At 38.9% G+C, this 14,222-nt stretch overlaps 1 protein-coding gene across 2 annotated transcripts in view; it reads right to left on the bottom strand.

Moving 5' to 3' along the window:
• Nucleotides 1-5,732: 5,732 nt before the first annotated feature.
• The window catches only part of LOC127436896 (SLIT-ROBO Rho GTPase-activating protein 1-like), a 47,993-nt gene continuing 39,503 nt past the window's right edge, over nucleotides 5,733-14,222 (bottom strand). For both annotated transcript variants that reach the window (XM_051691386.1, XM_051691387.1), the window contains exons 19-22: nucleotides 11,696-11,873; nucleotides 10,905-11,039; nucleotides 9,914-10,274; nucleotides 5,733-8,776 (exon numbers count right to left, since the gene is read on the bottom strand). In XM_051691386.1, coding sequence (XP_051547346.1) covers nucleotides 8,360-8,776; nucleotides 9,914-10,274; nucleotides 10,905-11,039; nucleotides 11,696-11,873 — 1,091 coding nt within the window. In that variant the 3' untranslated portion in view covers nucleotides 5,733-8,359. The remainder of the gene's footprint in view (nucleotides 8,777-9,913; nucleotides 10,275-10,904; nucleotides 11,040-11,695; nucleotides 11,874-14,222) is intronic.

The following is a 14,222-nucleotide window of genomic DNA, read 5'->3' as shown; positions in this document are numbered from 1 at the left end:
ATTGGATGGCCAGAAATGTCCTTCTACTTAATTCCAACAAAACAGAGGTACTAATTATTTGACCAAAATCCTCTAAAAATAAGCAGCTAAAATATAATTTGACTCTTGATGGATGTACTGTTAATCGTCTTCAACAGCGAAGAACTTAGGTGTTACATTTGATACCAATCTGTCCTTTGAAAATCAAATTTCCAATGTTTGTAGAACAGCATTCTTCCACCTCAGAAATATTGCTAAGTTACGACACATGCTCTCTGTTGCTGATGCCGAAAAACTAATTCATGCGTTCATGACCTCAAGAATAGATTATTGTAATGCATTACTGGGAGGATGTCCAGCAAGGTCAATAAATAAACTTCAATTGGTTCAAAATGCAGCAGCCAGAGTGCTGACTAGAACCAAGAAATATGATCACATTAGCCCCATTTTATCGTCGTTACATTGGCTACCTGTTAAATTTTGTATTCATTTTAACATTTTGTTAACTACGTACAAAGCTTTGAATGGTCTAGCTCTGCAGTACTTAAGTGACCTTCTACCATGCTATATTCCATCACGTTCATTACAATCACAAAATTCTGGCCTGTTAATAGTTCCTAGAATATCAAAATCCACAAGTGGAAGGTAGATCCTTTTCCTATTTGGCTCCTAAACTATGGAATAGTCTCCTTAACACTGTTTGGGATGCAAACACACTCACTCAGTTTAAGTCTAGTCTAAAGACTCATCTATTTAGCCAGGCATATACCTAATTTATCCATCAACTCTCAATTAGGCTGCTTTAGTTAGGTCTGCCGGAACCTGAAATATTTATCATGATATATAACTGCAAACATTTAACATGGCATCTACGCTAATATTATTCTGTTTGTATCCCTGTCTCAACCTCGGGATTCCTATCCATCACTTCAATCTATTACGATGGACTCCAGGGGATGAACTGATGCCAACTCCAACCATAAGACATGGGATACTTCATATGCCACTGCCTGAACCTTGGATTTGGGATAGACCTCACCGAAATGACCGGCTGGTTGAACTGCGATGCATCTCACTCATCTCTGCCTGCATCACCTTTGTCTGTTGATGGACTAAAATTCTTGAAATGGAATACATAGACTATCAATTAATTGCTAACAAAAGCCTTCATCAGCCAACTAACAAAGGACAATGCATCTATGTGAACTTCTGAAGTTAATCCAGGATGGACTTCAAAGACATTAGTCATTAATCTTATAGTTCATACAAAATCTTTGTTTAAACACTGGGCCTTAACACTTACTTAGTTTACAAATTTTAAACCATGACTTGCACTACACATAAACAAGTAATATTGGCATTATATTCATGCTGTTAGCCAGAGGGGAACTGGCCCCCACAGTGAGCCTGGTTTCTCCCAAGGTTATTTTTCTCCATTAACCAACATCTTATGGAGTTTTTTGTGCCTTGCCAGTCACCTTCAGCTTGCTCACTGGGGTTCTAAATACAATTATTATTTAAAAAAAATTTTATACAAAATTTACAATCATTTTTTTTTAATTTATTTTTTTTTATTTTTCTCCTTTTTCACCCAGTTTGGAATGCCTAATTCCCAATTAGCTTTTAAGTCCTTGTGATCGCGTAGTGATTTGCCTCAATCCGGGTGGCGGAGGACGAATCCCAGCTGCCTCCGTGTCTGAGAATGCCAACCCGCGCATCTTATCACGTGGCTTGTTGAGCACGTTACCACAGAGACATAGCGCGTGTGGAGGCTTCATGCCATCCACCGCGGCATCCATGCTCAACTCACCACGCGCCCCACCGAGAATGAACCACATTATAGCAACCGAAAGGAGGTTACCCCATGTGACTCTACCCTCCCTAGCAACCGGGCCAATTTGGTTGATTAGGAGACCTGGCTGGAGTCACTCAGCACGCCCTGGGATTTGAACTAGCGAACTCCAGGGGTGGTAGCCAGCGTCTTTTACCACTGAGCTACCCAGGTCCCCTACAATCATATTTAATCAAACTACACAATGATGACTCTAACACTTTATAGATATTACAGTTTCATTTTCTGTTAATGCATGATTTTCTGTAAAGCTGCTTTGAAATGATGTGTGTTGTGAAAAGCACTATACAAATAAAAATGACTTAGCTTTCAGCAGGGGACAAGGGTCAGCATGGGCACTCTGACCAGTCTGCGGCTACGCAGCCCCATATGCAGCAAGCTGCGATGCATTGTGTGTTCTGACCTTTTTCCTATCATGACCAGCATTACGTTTTTCAGCAATTTGTGCTACAGTAGCTCTACTGTAGGATCGGACCAGACGGACTAGCCTTCACTTCCCACACGCATCAATGAGCCTCGGACACCCATGACCCTGTTGCCGGTTCACCGGTTGTCCTTCCTTGTACCGTTTTTAGTAGATACTAACCACTGCATACCGGGAACACCCCACAAGACCTGCCGTTTTGGAGATGCTCTGACCTGGTCGTCTAGCCATCACAATTTGGCCCTTGTCAAAGTTGCTCAGATCCTTACACTTACCCATTTTTCCTGCTTCCAACACATGAAATTCAAGAACTGGCTGTAGACTTGCTGTAATATATCACACCCCCTGACAGGTGCCATTGTAATGAGATAAAAAATGTTATTCACTTCACCTGCCAGTGGTTTTAATGTTGTGGCTGATCAGTGTATATATATATATATATATATATATATATATATATATATATATATATATATATATATATATATACACACAGATATACAGTGCATCCGGAAAGTATTCACAGCGCTTCACCTTTTCCACATTTTGTTATGTTACAGCCTTATTCCAAAATGGATTCAATTCATAATTTTCCTCAAAATTCTACAAACAATACCCCATAATGACAACGTGAAAGAAGTTAGTTTGAAATCTTTGCAAATTTATAAAAAAATAAATAAAATAAAATAAAAAAAAATCACATGTACATAAGTATTCACAGCCTTTGCTCAATACTTTGTTGAAGCACCTTTGGCACCAATTACAGGTTAAGGATGTCTCTGTACATTGCTGCATTCATCTTTCCCTCGATCCTGACTAGTCTCCCAGTTCCTGCCGCTGAAAAACATCCCCACAGCATGATGCTGCCACCACCATGCTTCACTGTAGGGATGGTATTGGCCAGGTGATGAGCGGTGCCTGGTTTCCTCCAGACATGATGCTTGCCATTCAGGCCAAAGAGTTCAATCTTTGTTTCTCATGGTCTGAGAGTCCTTTGAGTGCCTTTTGGCAAACTCCAGGCGGGCTGTCATGTGCCTTTTACTGAGGAGTGGCTTCCGTCTGGCCACTCTACCATACAGGCCTGATTGGTGGAGTGCTGCAGAGATAGTTGTTTTTCTGGAAGTTTCTCCTCTCTCCACAGAGAAACGCTGGAGCTCTGTCAGAGTGACCATCGGGTTCTTGGTCACCTCCCTGACTAAGGCCCTTCTCCCCCGATCGCTCAGTTTGGCCAGGCAGCCAGCTCTAGGAAGAGACCTGGTGGTTCCAAACTTCTTCCATTTACGGATGATGGAGGCCACTGTGCTCATTGGGACCTTCAATGCTGCAGAAATTTTTCTGTACCCTTCCCCAGATCTATGCCTCTATACAATCCTGTCTCGGAGGTCTACAGACAATTCCTTGGACTTCATGGCTTGGTTTGTGCTCTGATATGCACTGTTAACTGTGGGACCTTATACATACAGGTGTGTGCCTTTCCAAATCATGTCCAATCAACTGAATTTACCACAGGTGGACTCCAATCAAGTTGTAGAAACATCTCAAGGATGATCAGTGGAAACAGGATGCACCTGAGCTCAATTTTGAGTGTCATGGCAAAGGCTGTGAATACTTATGTACATGTGATTTTTTTGGTTTTTTATTTTTAATAAATTTGCAAAGATTTCAAACAAACTTCTTTCACATTGTCATTATGGGGTATTGTTTGTAGAATTTTGAGGAAAATAATGAATTTAATCCATTTTGGAATAAGGCTGTAACGTGAAGCGCTGTGAATACTTTCTGGATGCACTGTACAGATTTTGTTCTTATGGAAAGAAATTGGTACTTTTATTCACTAAAGTGGCATTCAACTGATCACAATGTATAGTCAGGACATTAATGTGAAAAATTACTATTACAATTTGAAAATAATTTACTTCAAAGAGTTCTCATCAAAAAATCCTCCACGTGCAGCAATGACAGCTTTGCAGATCCTTGGCATTCTATCTGTCAGTTTGCCCAGATTCTCCGGTGACATTTTCACCCCACGCTTCCTGTAGCACTTGCCATAGATGTGACTGTCTTGTCGGGCACTTCTCACGCACCTTACAGTCTAGCTGATCCCACAAATGCTCAATGGGGTTAAGATCCATAACACTCTTTTTAATGTCTGATTTCTTGCCCACTCCAACCTTTTCTTTTTGTTTTTCTGTTTCAAAAGTGGCTTTTTCTTTGCAATTCTATCCATAAGGCCTGCACCGCTAAGTCTTCTCTATACTGTTGTACATGAAACTGGTGTTGAGCGGGTAGAATTCAATGAAGCTGTCAGCTGAGGACATGTGAGACGTCTATTTCTCAAACTAGAGACTCTGATGGACTTATCCTCTTGTTTAGTTGTACATCTGGCCTTCCACATCTCTTTCTGGCCTTGTTAGAGCCAGTTGTCCTTTGTCTTTGAAGACTGTAGTGTACACCTTTGTATGAAATATTCAGTTGTTTTGGCAATTTCAAGCATTGTATAGCCTTCATTCCTCAAAACAGTGACTGACTGACGAGTTTCTAGACAAAGCTGTTTCTTTTTTGCCATTTTTGACCTAATATTGACCATAAGACATGCCAGTCTATTTCATACTGTGGCAACTCAAAAACAAACACTAAGACAATGTTAAGCTTCATTTAACGAACCAAATAGCTTTCAGCTGTGTTTGATATAATGCCAAGTGATTTTCTAGTACCAAATTAGCAATTTAGCATGATTACTCAAGGATAAGGTTTTGGAGTGATGGCTGCTGGAAATGGGTCTAGATTTGATAAAAATGACTTTATTTCAGATAGTGATGGTGCTGTTTTTTTACATCAGTAATGTCCTGACTATACTTTGTGATCAGTTGAAAGCCACTTTGGTGAATTAAAGTAACAATTTCCTTCCGAAACAGCAACATCTGTACATTATTCCAAACATTTGGTTGCCAGTATGTATATTATATATTTTGCATAAAGAAAATTTGCATTGTGATGACATTTTCATACAATCAACCAAATTCTCATTACTGCAATAGGAAAAAAACAAAAAACAAACAAACAAAAAAAAAAACACATTAGTGCTTTTAATTATTTTATTGCAGTAATGAGAATTGGGGGTGATCATGATGCAATACACAGAAAACAGGCTTCACAGATGACTGTATAACTAATCTAAAACTGTCTAATTTAACTGTATATCTACTCAACTGACTTCAGCATCAGACCAGTTGAGGAGAATGTTGTGAAATGATGTCCTATCAAAAGGAGAGACATTCCTCCACTCACACCACGCACTCTCATCCATCACATGCACTGCGCATTCAGCTGTGAATGGCTTCTGTGTGAGCAGTAAAAGCATCCTTGACTCTTTCTAAATTTTTTAACAGTGAGACATTGGAATAAGAACACAGGTTATTATTAGTGTCTGTGCATGTGTTCAAAACATAGTTTATTTCAAGGAAAATCGAGGGGCATGTAACCTCACAGCTACAAGTACAAAACAGCAAAAAATTCTTAATCAGCATTTTTTTTTAACCTTTTTAAGCATAAATCCAACCAAATTTAAATGGTTAAAAAAAACTATATGCCAGTGGGAGGAAAATATAGAAAGACTGTTTGGATATTTTTCCTGGAAATCAAGACAAAATATTTAGTGTCCATCTTAGTATCCATTTGTGTATCATTCAAGCTCTACAAACTATAGGCTATAGCACTAGTCTAGCAAGACATTACCAAAAATAATGTACATGACACTCTGTTGAGACATATCAACTTCCTTTATTTCAAAGACATTCAGTTTCGACACATTTTTAAAATGCACTGGAACATGGTTAAATGCTACATGCCAATACAGTCCTATACATGAAAGTGCGACATCACAATGGATTAAATGTACATATTTATTATTTGTTTAGATTATTAAACATCTGGAAAGAGCTCTATCATTATTATTTAACTTGTGGAACGACCCTTCAGAGAGCGACGGGAGCACACACTCTCGGCATTCGACATGCATCCTGAAAGGCACTTTCATGTGAACACTGTGTGTGTGCATGTGTTTGTGTGTGTGTTGGGGAGTGATGGTCTGATGGTCTTAGATATGCAGGTCGCTTGTAAAGGACAAAAGGTGGGCGTCTGATACAGCAGCAAGCGCAGGGGTACACGGACGCAGTTGTATGAAAGAGCACCATTAGAAATGAAAACACCCAGAATCAATAAATAGGTAAAAAATATAACAGGTAGAAAATGTAAGGGCAAATCAGTCAATTAAAGTGAAAAACAGTAATTCTATTAGTGTGTAAAAAAAAGTGAACCAAGGCTTTGTTTGGTAGACGCAGTATCGTATTGGCATAAAACAATGTCCTTACCTTCATGCATATTTACACCAGACTAAACACCCTCTTTCACACACTCGCTCACACACACACACACACACACACACACACATATACACACACACACACACACACACACACACACACACACACACGTCTACAAGCTCAGTGCACTCTCTCTAACTCTCTTTTACTCACATACACACAAACTAACATTCAAACACTTAAAGGGATAGTTCAAGCAAAAAATAAAATTCTGTCATCATTTACTCACCCGTCATGTCGTTACAAACCTGGAACACAAAAGGACACGATTCTCAGCCACCATTCCCTTTCAATGCATCTTTTTTTCCACAGAATGAAAGTGAATGGTGACTGAGGCTGTCTAACATCTGATTCAGCCTAACATCTTTTGTGTTCCATGGAAGAAGAAAACAAAAAGTCATATGGGCTTGAAACAACATGAGTATGAGTAAATGACAGAATTTTCATTTTTGCGTGAACTATTCCTTTAAGTTTTCATATGTACAGCTGCATGTACGCAGCTTTCCTTGTTGTACAAGCATGAATTATCTATCATTTTAGTACTCTGCACTACTCCACTACTCTGTGCCCAAAACGGTGCACATCTAACTGCACTTTATCATGCACCCCCCCCACCCCCAAACACCCACACACACCCACACAGGAGAGCCTGTAAATCATGTATAGTTAGCGTGTGCCAAAGAGAGTCTGCCATTGACAATATTGTACATACACACGTACACTGGAAGCACAGGGGACATTGAAAATCAAGGATTGAACACCATTATATTCCATTAGTGGAGCAGCAGTGGACATTTTTTACAAGAACGACCTGAGGGAGGGTGTGGCCTGGTGGCAGAACTCAAGATTCCTTCCAGCGAATTTCCCTAATTTTGTAATTTTCTTCCCAATCCTCCCCTATTTTGTGTTTGCCGAAACCTCAGATGGATGTGACCAAATTTTGCTGTGTGTTTGCCCTTGGAATGTTATGAGTTCCATCCCTCCCACATTGTCCAATCAGGCTTCAATGAAGCATTTCCACAGTAAAAGGGGAGGTTTATTTGGTGATCAAGGCTTAGCGTGGTATTTAGTGTGGAAAAAACGTGGAACATTCATTTAATACATTCTATCTTCTTCTTGTTCTTCTACGGAAGGCTAGGTGCGTGGCTTTGAAAATTACATTCCCTATCAATTTCCAATAAGTGTATAACCATTTTCCCAATAGGCACCAGTATCCCTGTAGCTCAGCCATTTGAATCGAAGCATAAAAGAAAGCAGCAGCAACTTATAAAGAACAACTCCATTCCTTTTGTGGTATTAAGGCCCAAATCATAGCACTGAAAATACATTGCACTCAATGAGGACTCAAAAAAACAAAACAAAAAAAAAAACTACATTTCCCATTCTATAGCTCCCGAATAACAGTACTTCCTGTACAAACAATCTCTCTCCGCTGTCTCTGAATATGTTCCTCATAAATGTATCTACACAGGGACATCTTAAAGTCCTATTCGCTTTGAGAATACACACACACACACACACACACACACACACACACACACACACCACCCTGACAACATTTATGGATATAATATCATAGACTAATTCTAGCTAAACATTCAGCATGTAAACTAGCTATTGGCCATACAATCGTTTCATTATTAAGATAATGACCCTGTTTACGTTCTTTAGTCTAGACCAGTTTTAAACCCTGTTTCCTTCAGATGGACCCTTTAGATTGGCTCACAAAGTGCCAGACTTGTCACTGCCAAAGCTTGGACTGGGATTAGGAGGCTGCTGGGAAGGTGGCGGGTTGGCTTTGGGGAGAACAGGCGGTTTGGGGCGTAGCGCGGGTGGGCGGAGCGTCACGCCCATGCGGGGCGAAGCGATAGGTTTGAAGGTGGCCACAGGGTCGTTGGAGCGGCGGGACAAAGGGCCGGGCAGTGGGGGGAGAGGAGGTAGGGGGCTTATAGGGCTGAGAGGGCTCGGGGAATCAGATGGGCTGGATAAACTGGAGGGGGTGGAGCCTGATGGGCAAGAAGGGCTGATCTTCACCTGCTCCAGGGTGTCCAGTACCAGGTCAGGAGCTGCGGTCTTGCCATTCTGCCTCTCCAGCTCACGCAGCTCGTTCAAGGCCAGACTCATAGTTTCCTGTAATTCCTGGAGAGAGAGTGTTAACTGTACGGTTATTACTAACATGACATGCTGTGTTAATTGAGCATTAATGAGTGTGTATTTGGGTGAATCTCACAAAACCTGTCAAGAAATGTCCGGGTCATTTTTCACCCCCAAAATCAGCAAAAAACAAGTAATTGTATTTTTGATTAATTAATTTTGAAGAATATATGTGTGTGTGTGTATATATATAAATATATATGTATTTGTTACATATATTACATACTACTATGATAATGTATAATTAAATTGTACAGCATGTACATACACTGTATATGTGTATGTATAAATATATATATATATATATATATATATATATATATATATATATATATATATATAAAATCATTATCAGATCTATCTATCTATCTATCATAGTTTTTTACCTTGTCATCTTTTTTAATTGTATAAAAACACACTTTGTGCCCTATTTTAAGAGTGCTAGCGCTAAGCGCAGCGATATGCATCAATTCATATGCGCATAAGTAAATGGCATGACCATAAAGGCCAATGTTTAGGCGCAAATGGGTTTGGCGAAATTGTGCGCACAAAGTGCTAGTGGGCTGGGCTATATTTTCAGACTATGGACATGAACTTTATTACCACCTGTTGGTGGAATCTCCAAACTGCAAATATCGGAAATGAATTTATAATTTGCACTGAAAACAGACATGGTTCTGAAATGTCTTGCAATGACCTCTTTCAAAGGAAAATAGCAAATTGCGCTTTCGCAAACACTCCACCCATGCCCATTTGTGCTTTGCGCTGACACAAAAGTTGTGCTCAGAATTAGCACTCTCATGAAAATTAGATAATATGTTGCGCATGGTCTTTGCGTGTTGCTTTGCGTATTAAAGTAATTGTCACCATTGAGAATAATGGCAATTATAAAAAAACTAAAAAAACATCTGGATGCATTATAGTAATGAGAATTTGGGTGGAAAATGTGCTTAAATGTAATGAAAATAATGTCACAATGTAAAAACAATGGTAGAAAAAAAGGCTTCATTTTCTTCATGCAAATTAATACTTCTTATCGTGTCTTTTGATTTTGGGTTGAAATGTGATGTGGACCTGAGATTTCCATTAGATTACCCATTGGTATATCTGCACCTAACAAACCTGTGTCATAGTGTGAGGGTTCAACGTCTGAGAGCGTTGCACAGGCAGTCCACAGTGCAGTGTGGATGGTGACTGGCGTATTGGAGGACTCTCTCGCTCCCTCTCTCTGCGTAGGGACTCGTGTCGGCTAATGTTGGCAGTCACAGTGCCGTTGGAGGTGGCGTTGTGTCCAGTGCGTCTGTGGTGCTCGGGACTGTCCAGGGCACAGCTGTTCCCACGCAGCAGCTCCCGAGGGCTAAAATGCCCCGTTACGGTCACCGTTACTGGTGGAGAGCTGCGCTCCAGCCCATTGCCATGACAGTGACCATCACTTAGACGACCAGGGACCCGGCGCAGGAGAGCCTCTGTCCTCTTCCTGTGTCTGAAAGATATGAAGAGAGAAAACGAGAGTGAAATACAAAGTAAGCCAAATAAAGGAAGAGTAAAGTGACTAGGAGACTATGAAACATCTCAACTAGTGGTGTTGATTTTGATTCATCCTAGTGACTCAAATCGATTGATTACATTGAATGAAACCATGAAGAAATCTTTTTAGTCAGTGACTCTTTCTGTAGGTTCCAGCATTATACTAGTAGGTTGCATCCAATGAGTAATTAATTCAATCATTCGCTCAATAGATTAATTCCAAAATATCAAAGTAGTCTTATTATCCTTCATTAAAATTTCTGTCTACAAATCTACAAAGAGTCTTGAGAAATGGCGTTGAAGCACCAAAAGCATTTTTGTTAAGAAAGCATATCTTTTTTCTAAGAAAACATATTATTTTTCCCCCCATTTTGTCAACTGGTTGGATCGACTTTAATCAAGCTATAGAAAAGATAACAATTATAGCCTAAACAAATGGATTATGAGTTTCGATAATGTCAATATGTCCTTTTAATTGTGTATAGTAATCAGCCAATCAGTAAAAGAAACAGAGGCATGTGCTTCAACACAGATTTTTTTCTTGACCAAAACAAAATTAATCTTAACAAAACATGTGTGCGCTCACCGGCTGATGAAGGTCTCTGGTAGTCTTGGTTCAGTAGGGGACGTCAGGGAGCGTCTGGAGCTCACTTCATCTGAAGGTGTGGTGCTGATCTCACTGTCTGCTTTCTGACTCAGAGTGTCTGACATTGCCTCATCACTGAAATACATCATCCATAAAATAATCCATCCATCAAATATCTTATTGCTCATTTAAGAAATCATCCAAGTTTATAACATTTTAATGCACAAAATTTAACCATATAACCACAGATACTGCCAAAGTACCAGAGATACCACAATGTATCTGAGTTAACCTTTATTACTAATCAACAAAAATCATAAACAATATTAAAGCAGACATGGATACACAGAGATGGGATCTCATTTTAAAATCAAAATGAGATTATAATTTTGAAAGGTATTTTTTCCTTAAATGCAATACGAAATATAGATACATTTTCGCCAATTTAATATGACTTTGTGTGTGTGTGTGTTTGTGGTCCCACTTTATATTAGGTGTCTTTAACTACTATGTGCTAACATTAAATTACATACAATACAATGTATTTATTGTGTAACTATATGGTGTTCTGCTAAATTCTCACAGGATTCACATTTGCTGCTACTGAGGTTGAGGTATGGGAAGGTTTAGGAGTAGGGGTAAGGTTAACAGTGTAACTACAGATGTAATTAAATGCAGGTACTTTAAATGTAAGTACAATGCAACAACACATTATTACATTGTATAAAATTCTTAGGTACACAGTAGTTAAAGGCACCTAATATAAAGTGGGTCCATGTTTGTAAACTCACTCCTGCAGTGTGACGTATTGGTGTGGTATGAGCCCATCGATGCCATTGTGTCGTCCCTCCCACCAGTCTTCAGACGCTCTCTGGAACAGCAGCAGTGTGGCACCTTTTTTAAACGTCAACTCCCGTCCAGAGCGGCCCACATAGTCAAACTTGGCTATGGCCTCTACAGGCTCACCCTCTGAAAGAGAGACAGAAAAATTCTGGACTTTTTGAAAGACTTTATGGCTTACTAGTAAGAAAATGTTTTGTTTGTAATTAAGAGATTTTTATTTTAGGTTATGCTTTTATTTGTACAAAGGTTTTTATTGCTTTACACTGAAAAAGTCTACTTTTTAAGATTCGCTTTCATTTGTAGGACAAATTTCAATCATACTAAACAGAGTAATCTTTAAAATATGTACATATTATGAAGCATTGCAAATTAATTAAAAAAAATATAACAATAAAATGACAAACAAAAGATTTTTTTTTATTAATGCGATTTGTTCTCAGAAATGTTAAAACATTTCAAAGTTTGTGTAATATTGTCTATTAAATATCTAAAATGTAAAATCAAAAGATAAATAAACACCATAAAAATGTATTTTGAAGAACATTTTGAGAGAATGAGAATGAGCTTTATTGCCAAGTATGCTTACACATACAAGGAATTTATCTTAGTGACCGAAGCTTCTAGTGCACAAACAATACAACAAGACAGAGATAACAAAAAATACAATAAAAATAAAAAGCGAATAGAAAATAGAAGTATATATAGAAATACACAATAAGACAAAAAAAATTATTATATATACAGTTGTGCTCAAACGTTTGCATACCCTTGGAAAATTGGTAATATATGTACCATTTTTAAAGAAAACATGAGTGAGCAGGCAAAACACATTTCTTTTATTTCTTATGGGATTCATATTCAACTGTAGGTTATAACAGAATGGCACAATCATAAAACAAAACATGGCAACAAAGAAAAAAATTAAATGACTCCTGTTCAAAAGTCTGCATACCCTTAGTTCTTAATACTGTGTATTGCCCCCTTTAGCATCAATGACAGCGTGCAGTCTTTTGTAATAGTTGTCTATGAGGCCCCAAATTCTTGCACGTGGTATAGCTGCCATTCATCTTGGCAAAATGCCTCCAGGTCATGCAAAGTCTTTGGTCGTCTTGCATGAACCGCACGTTTGAGATCTCCCCAGTGTGGCTCGATGATATTAAGGTCAGGAGACTGTGATGGCCACTCCAGAACCTTCACCTTTTTCTGCTGTAACCACTGGAGGGTCAACTTGGCTTTGTGCTTAGGGTAATTTTCATGCTGGAAAGTCCAAGAGCGTCCCATGCGTAGCTTTTATGCAGAAGAATGCAAATTGTCTGCCAGTATTTTCTGATAACATGCTGCATTCATCTTGCAATCAATTTTCACAAGATTCCCCGTGCCTTTAGAGCTCACGCGCCCCCAAAACATCAGTGAGCCACCACCATGCTTCAGAGTGGGGATGGTATTCTTTTCACTATAGGCCTTGTTGACCCCTCTCCAAACATAGTGCTTATGTTTGTGACCATAAAGCTCTATTTTGGTCTCATCACTCCAAATTACAGTGTCCCAGAAGCTGTGAGGCGTGTCAAGGTGTTGTCGGGCATATTGTAACTGGGCTTTTTTGTGGCATTGGAGCAGCAAAGGCTTCTTTCTGGCAACTCGACCATGCAGCTCATTTTTGTTCAAGTATCTTCGTATTGTGCTCCTTGAAACAACCACACCGTCTTTTTCCAGAGCAGCCTGTATTTCTCCTGAGGTTACCTGTGGGCTTTTCTTTGTATTCCGAACAATTCTTCTGGCAGTTGTGGCTGAAATCTTTCTTGGTCTACCCGACCTTGGCTTGGTATCAAGAGATCCCCGAATTTTCCACTTCTTAATAAGTAATTGAACAGTACTGACTGGCATTTTCAAGGCTTTGGATATCTTTTTATATCCTCTTCCATCTTTATAAAGTTCCATTACCTTGTTACGCAGGTCTTTTGACAGTTCTTTTCTGCTCCCCATGGTTCAGTATCTAGCCTGCTCAGTGCATCCACGTGAGAGCTAACAAACTAATTGACTATTTATACACAGGCACTAATTGCAATTTAAAAAGCCACAAGTGTGGGAAATTAACCTTTAATTGCCATTTAAACCTGTGTGTGTGTGTGACCTTGTGTGTCTGTGACAAGGCCAAACATTCAAGGGTATGTAAACTTTTGATCAGGGCCATTTGGGAGATTTCTGTTATCACTATGATTTAAAAAGGAGCCAAAAAACTATGTGATACTAAATGGCTTCATATGATCACTATCCTTAAATAAAATACAGTTTTTTTTTTTGCATAATCAGTCATATTTTATGGCAAAATTAATGCCAAAATTTCACAATTTCTGTCAGGGTATGCAAACCTTTGAGCACAGCTATATATATATATATATATATATATATATATATATATATATATATATATATATATATATATATACACACATACATACACACACACACACACAC

The sequence above is a fragment of the Myxocyprinus asiaticus genome, chromosome 47 (assembly GCF_019703515.2).
Source record: "Myxocyprinus asiaticus isolate MX2 ecotype Aquarium Trade chromosome 47, UBuf_Myxa_2, whole genome shotgun sequence".
Classification (NCBI taxonomy): domain Eukaryota; kingdom Metazoa; phylum Chordata; class Actinopteri; order Cypriniformes; family Catostomidae; genus Myxocyprinus; species Myxocyprinus asiaticus.
This window is presented reverse-complemented; position numbering and strand designations above follow the sequence as displayed.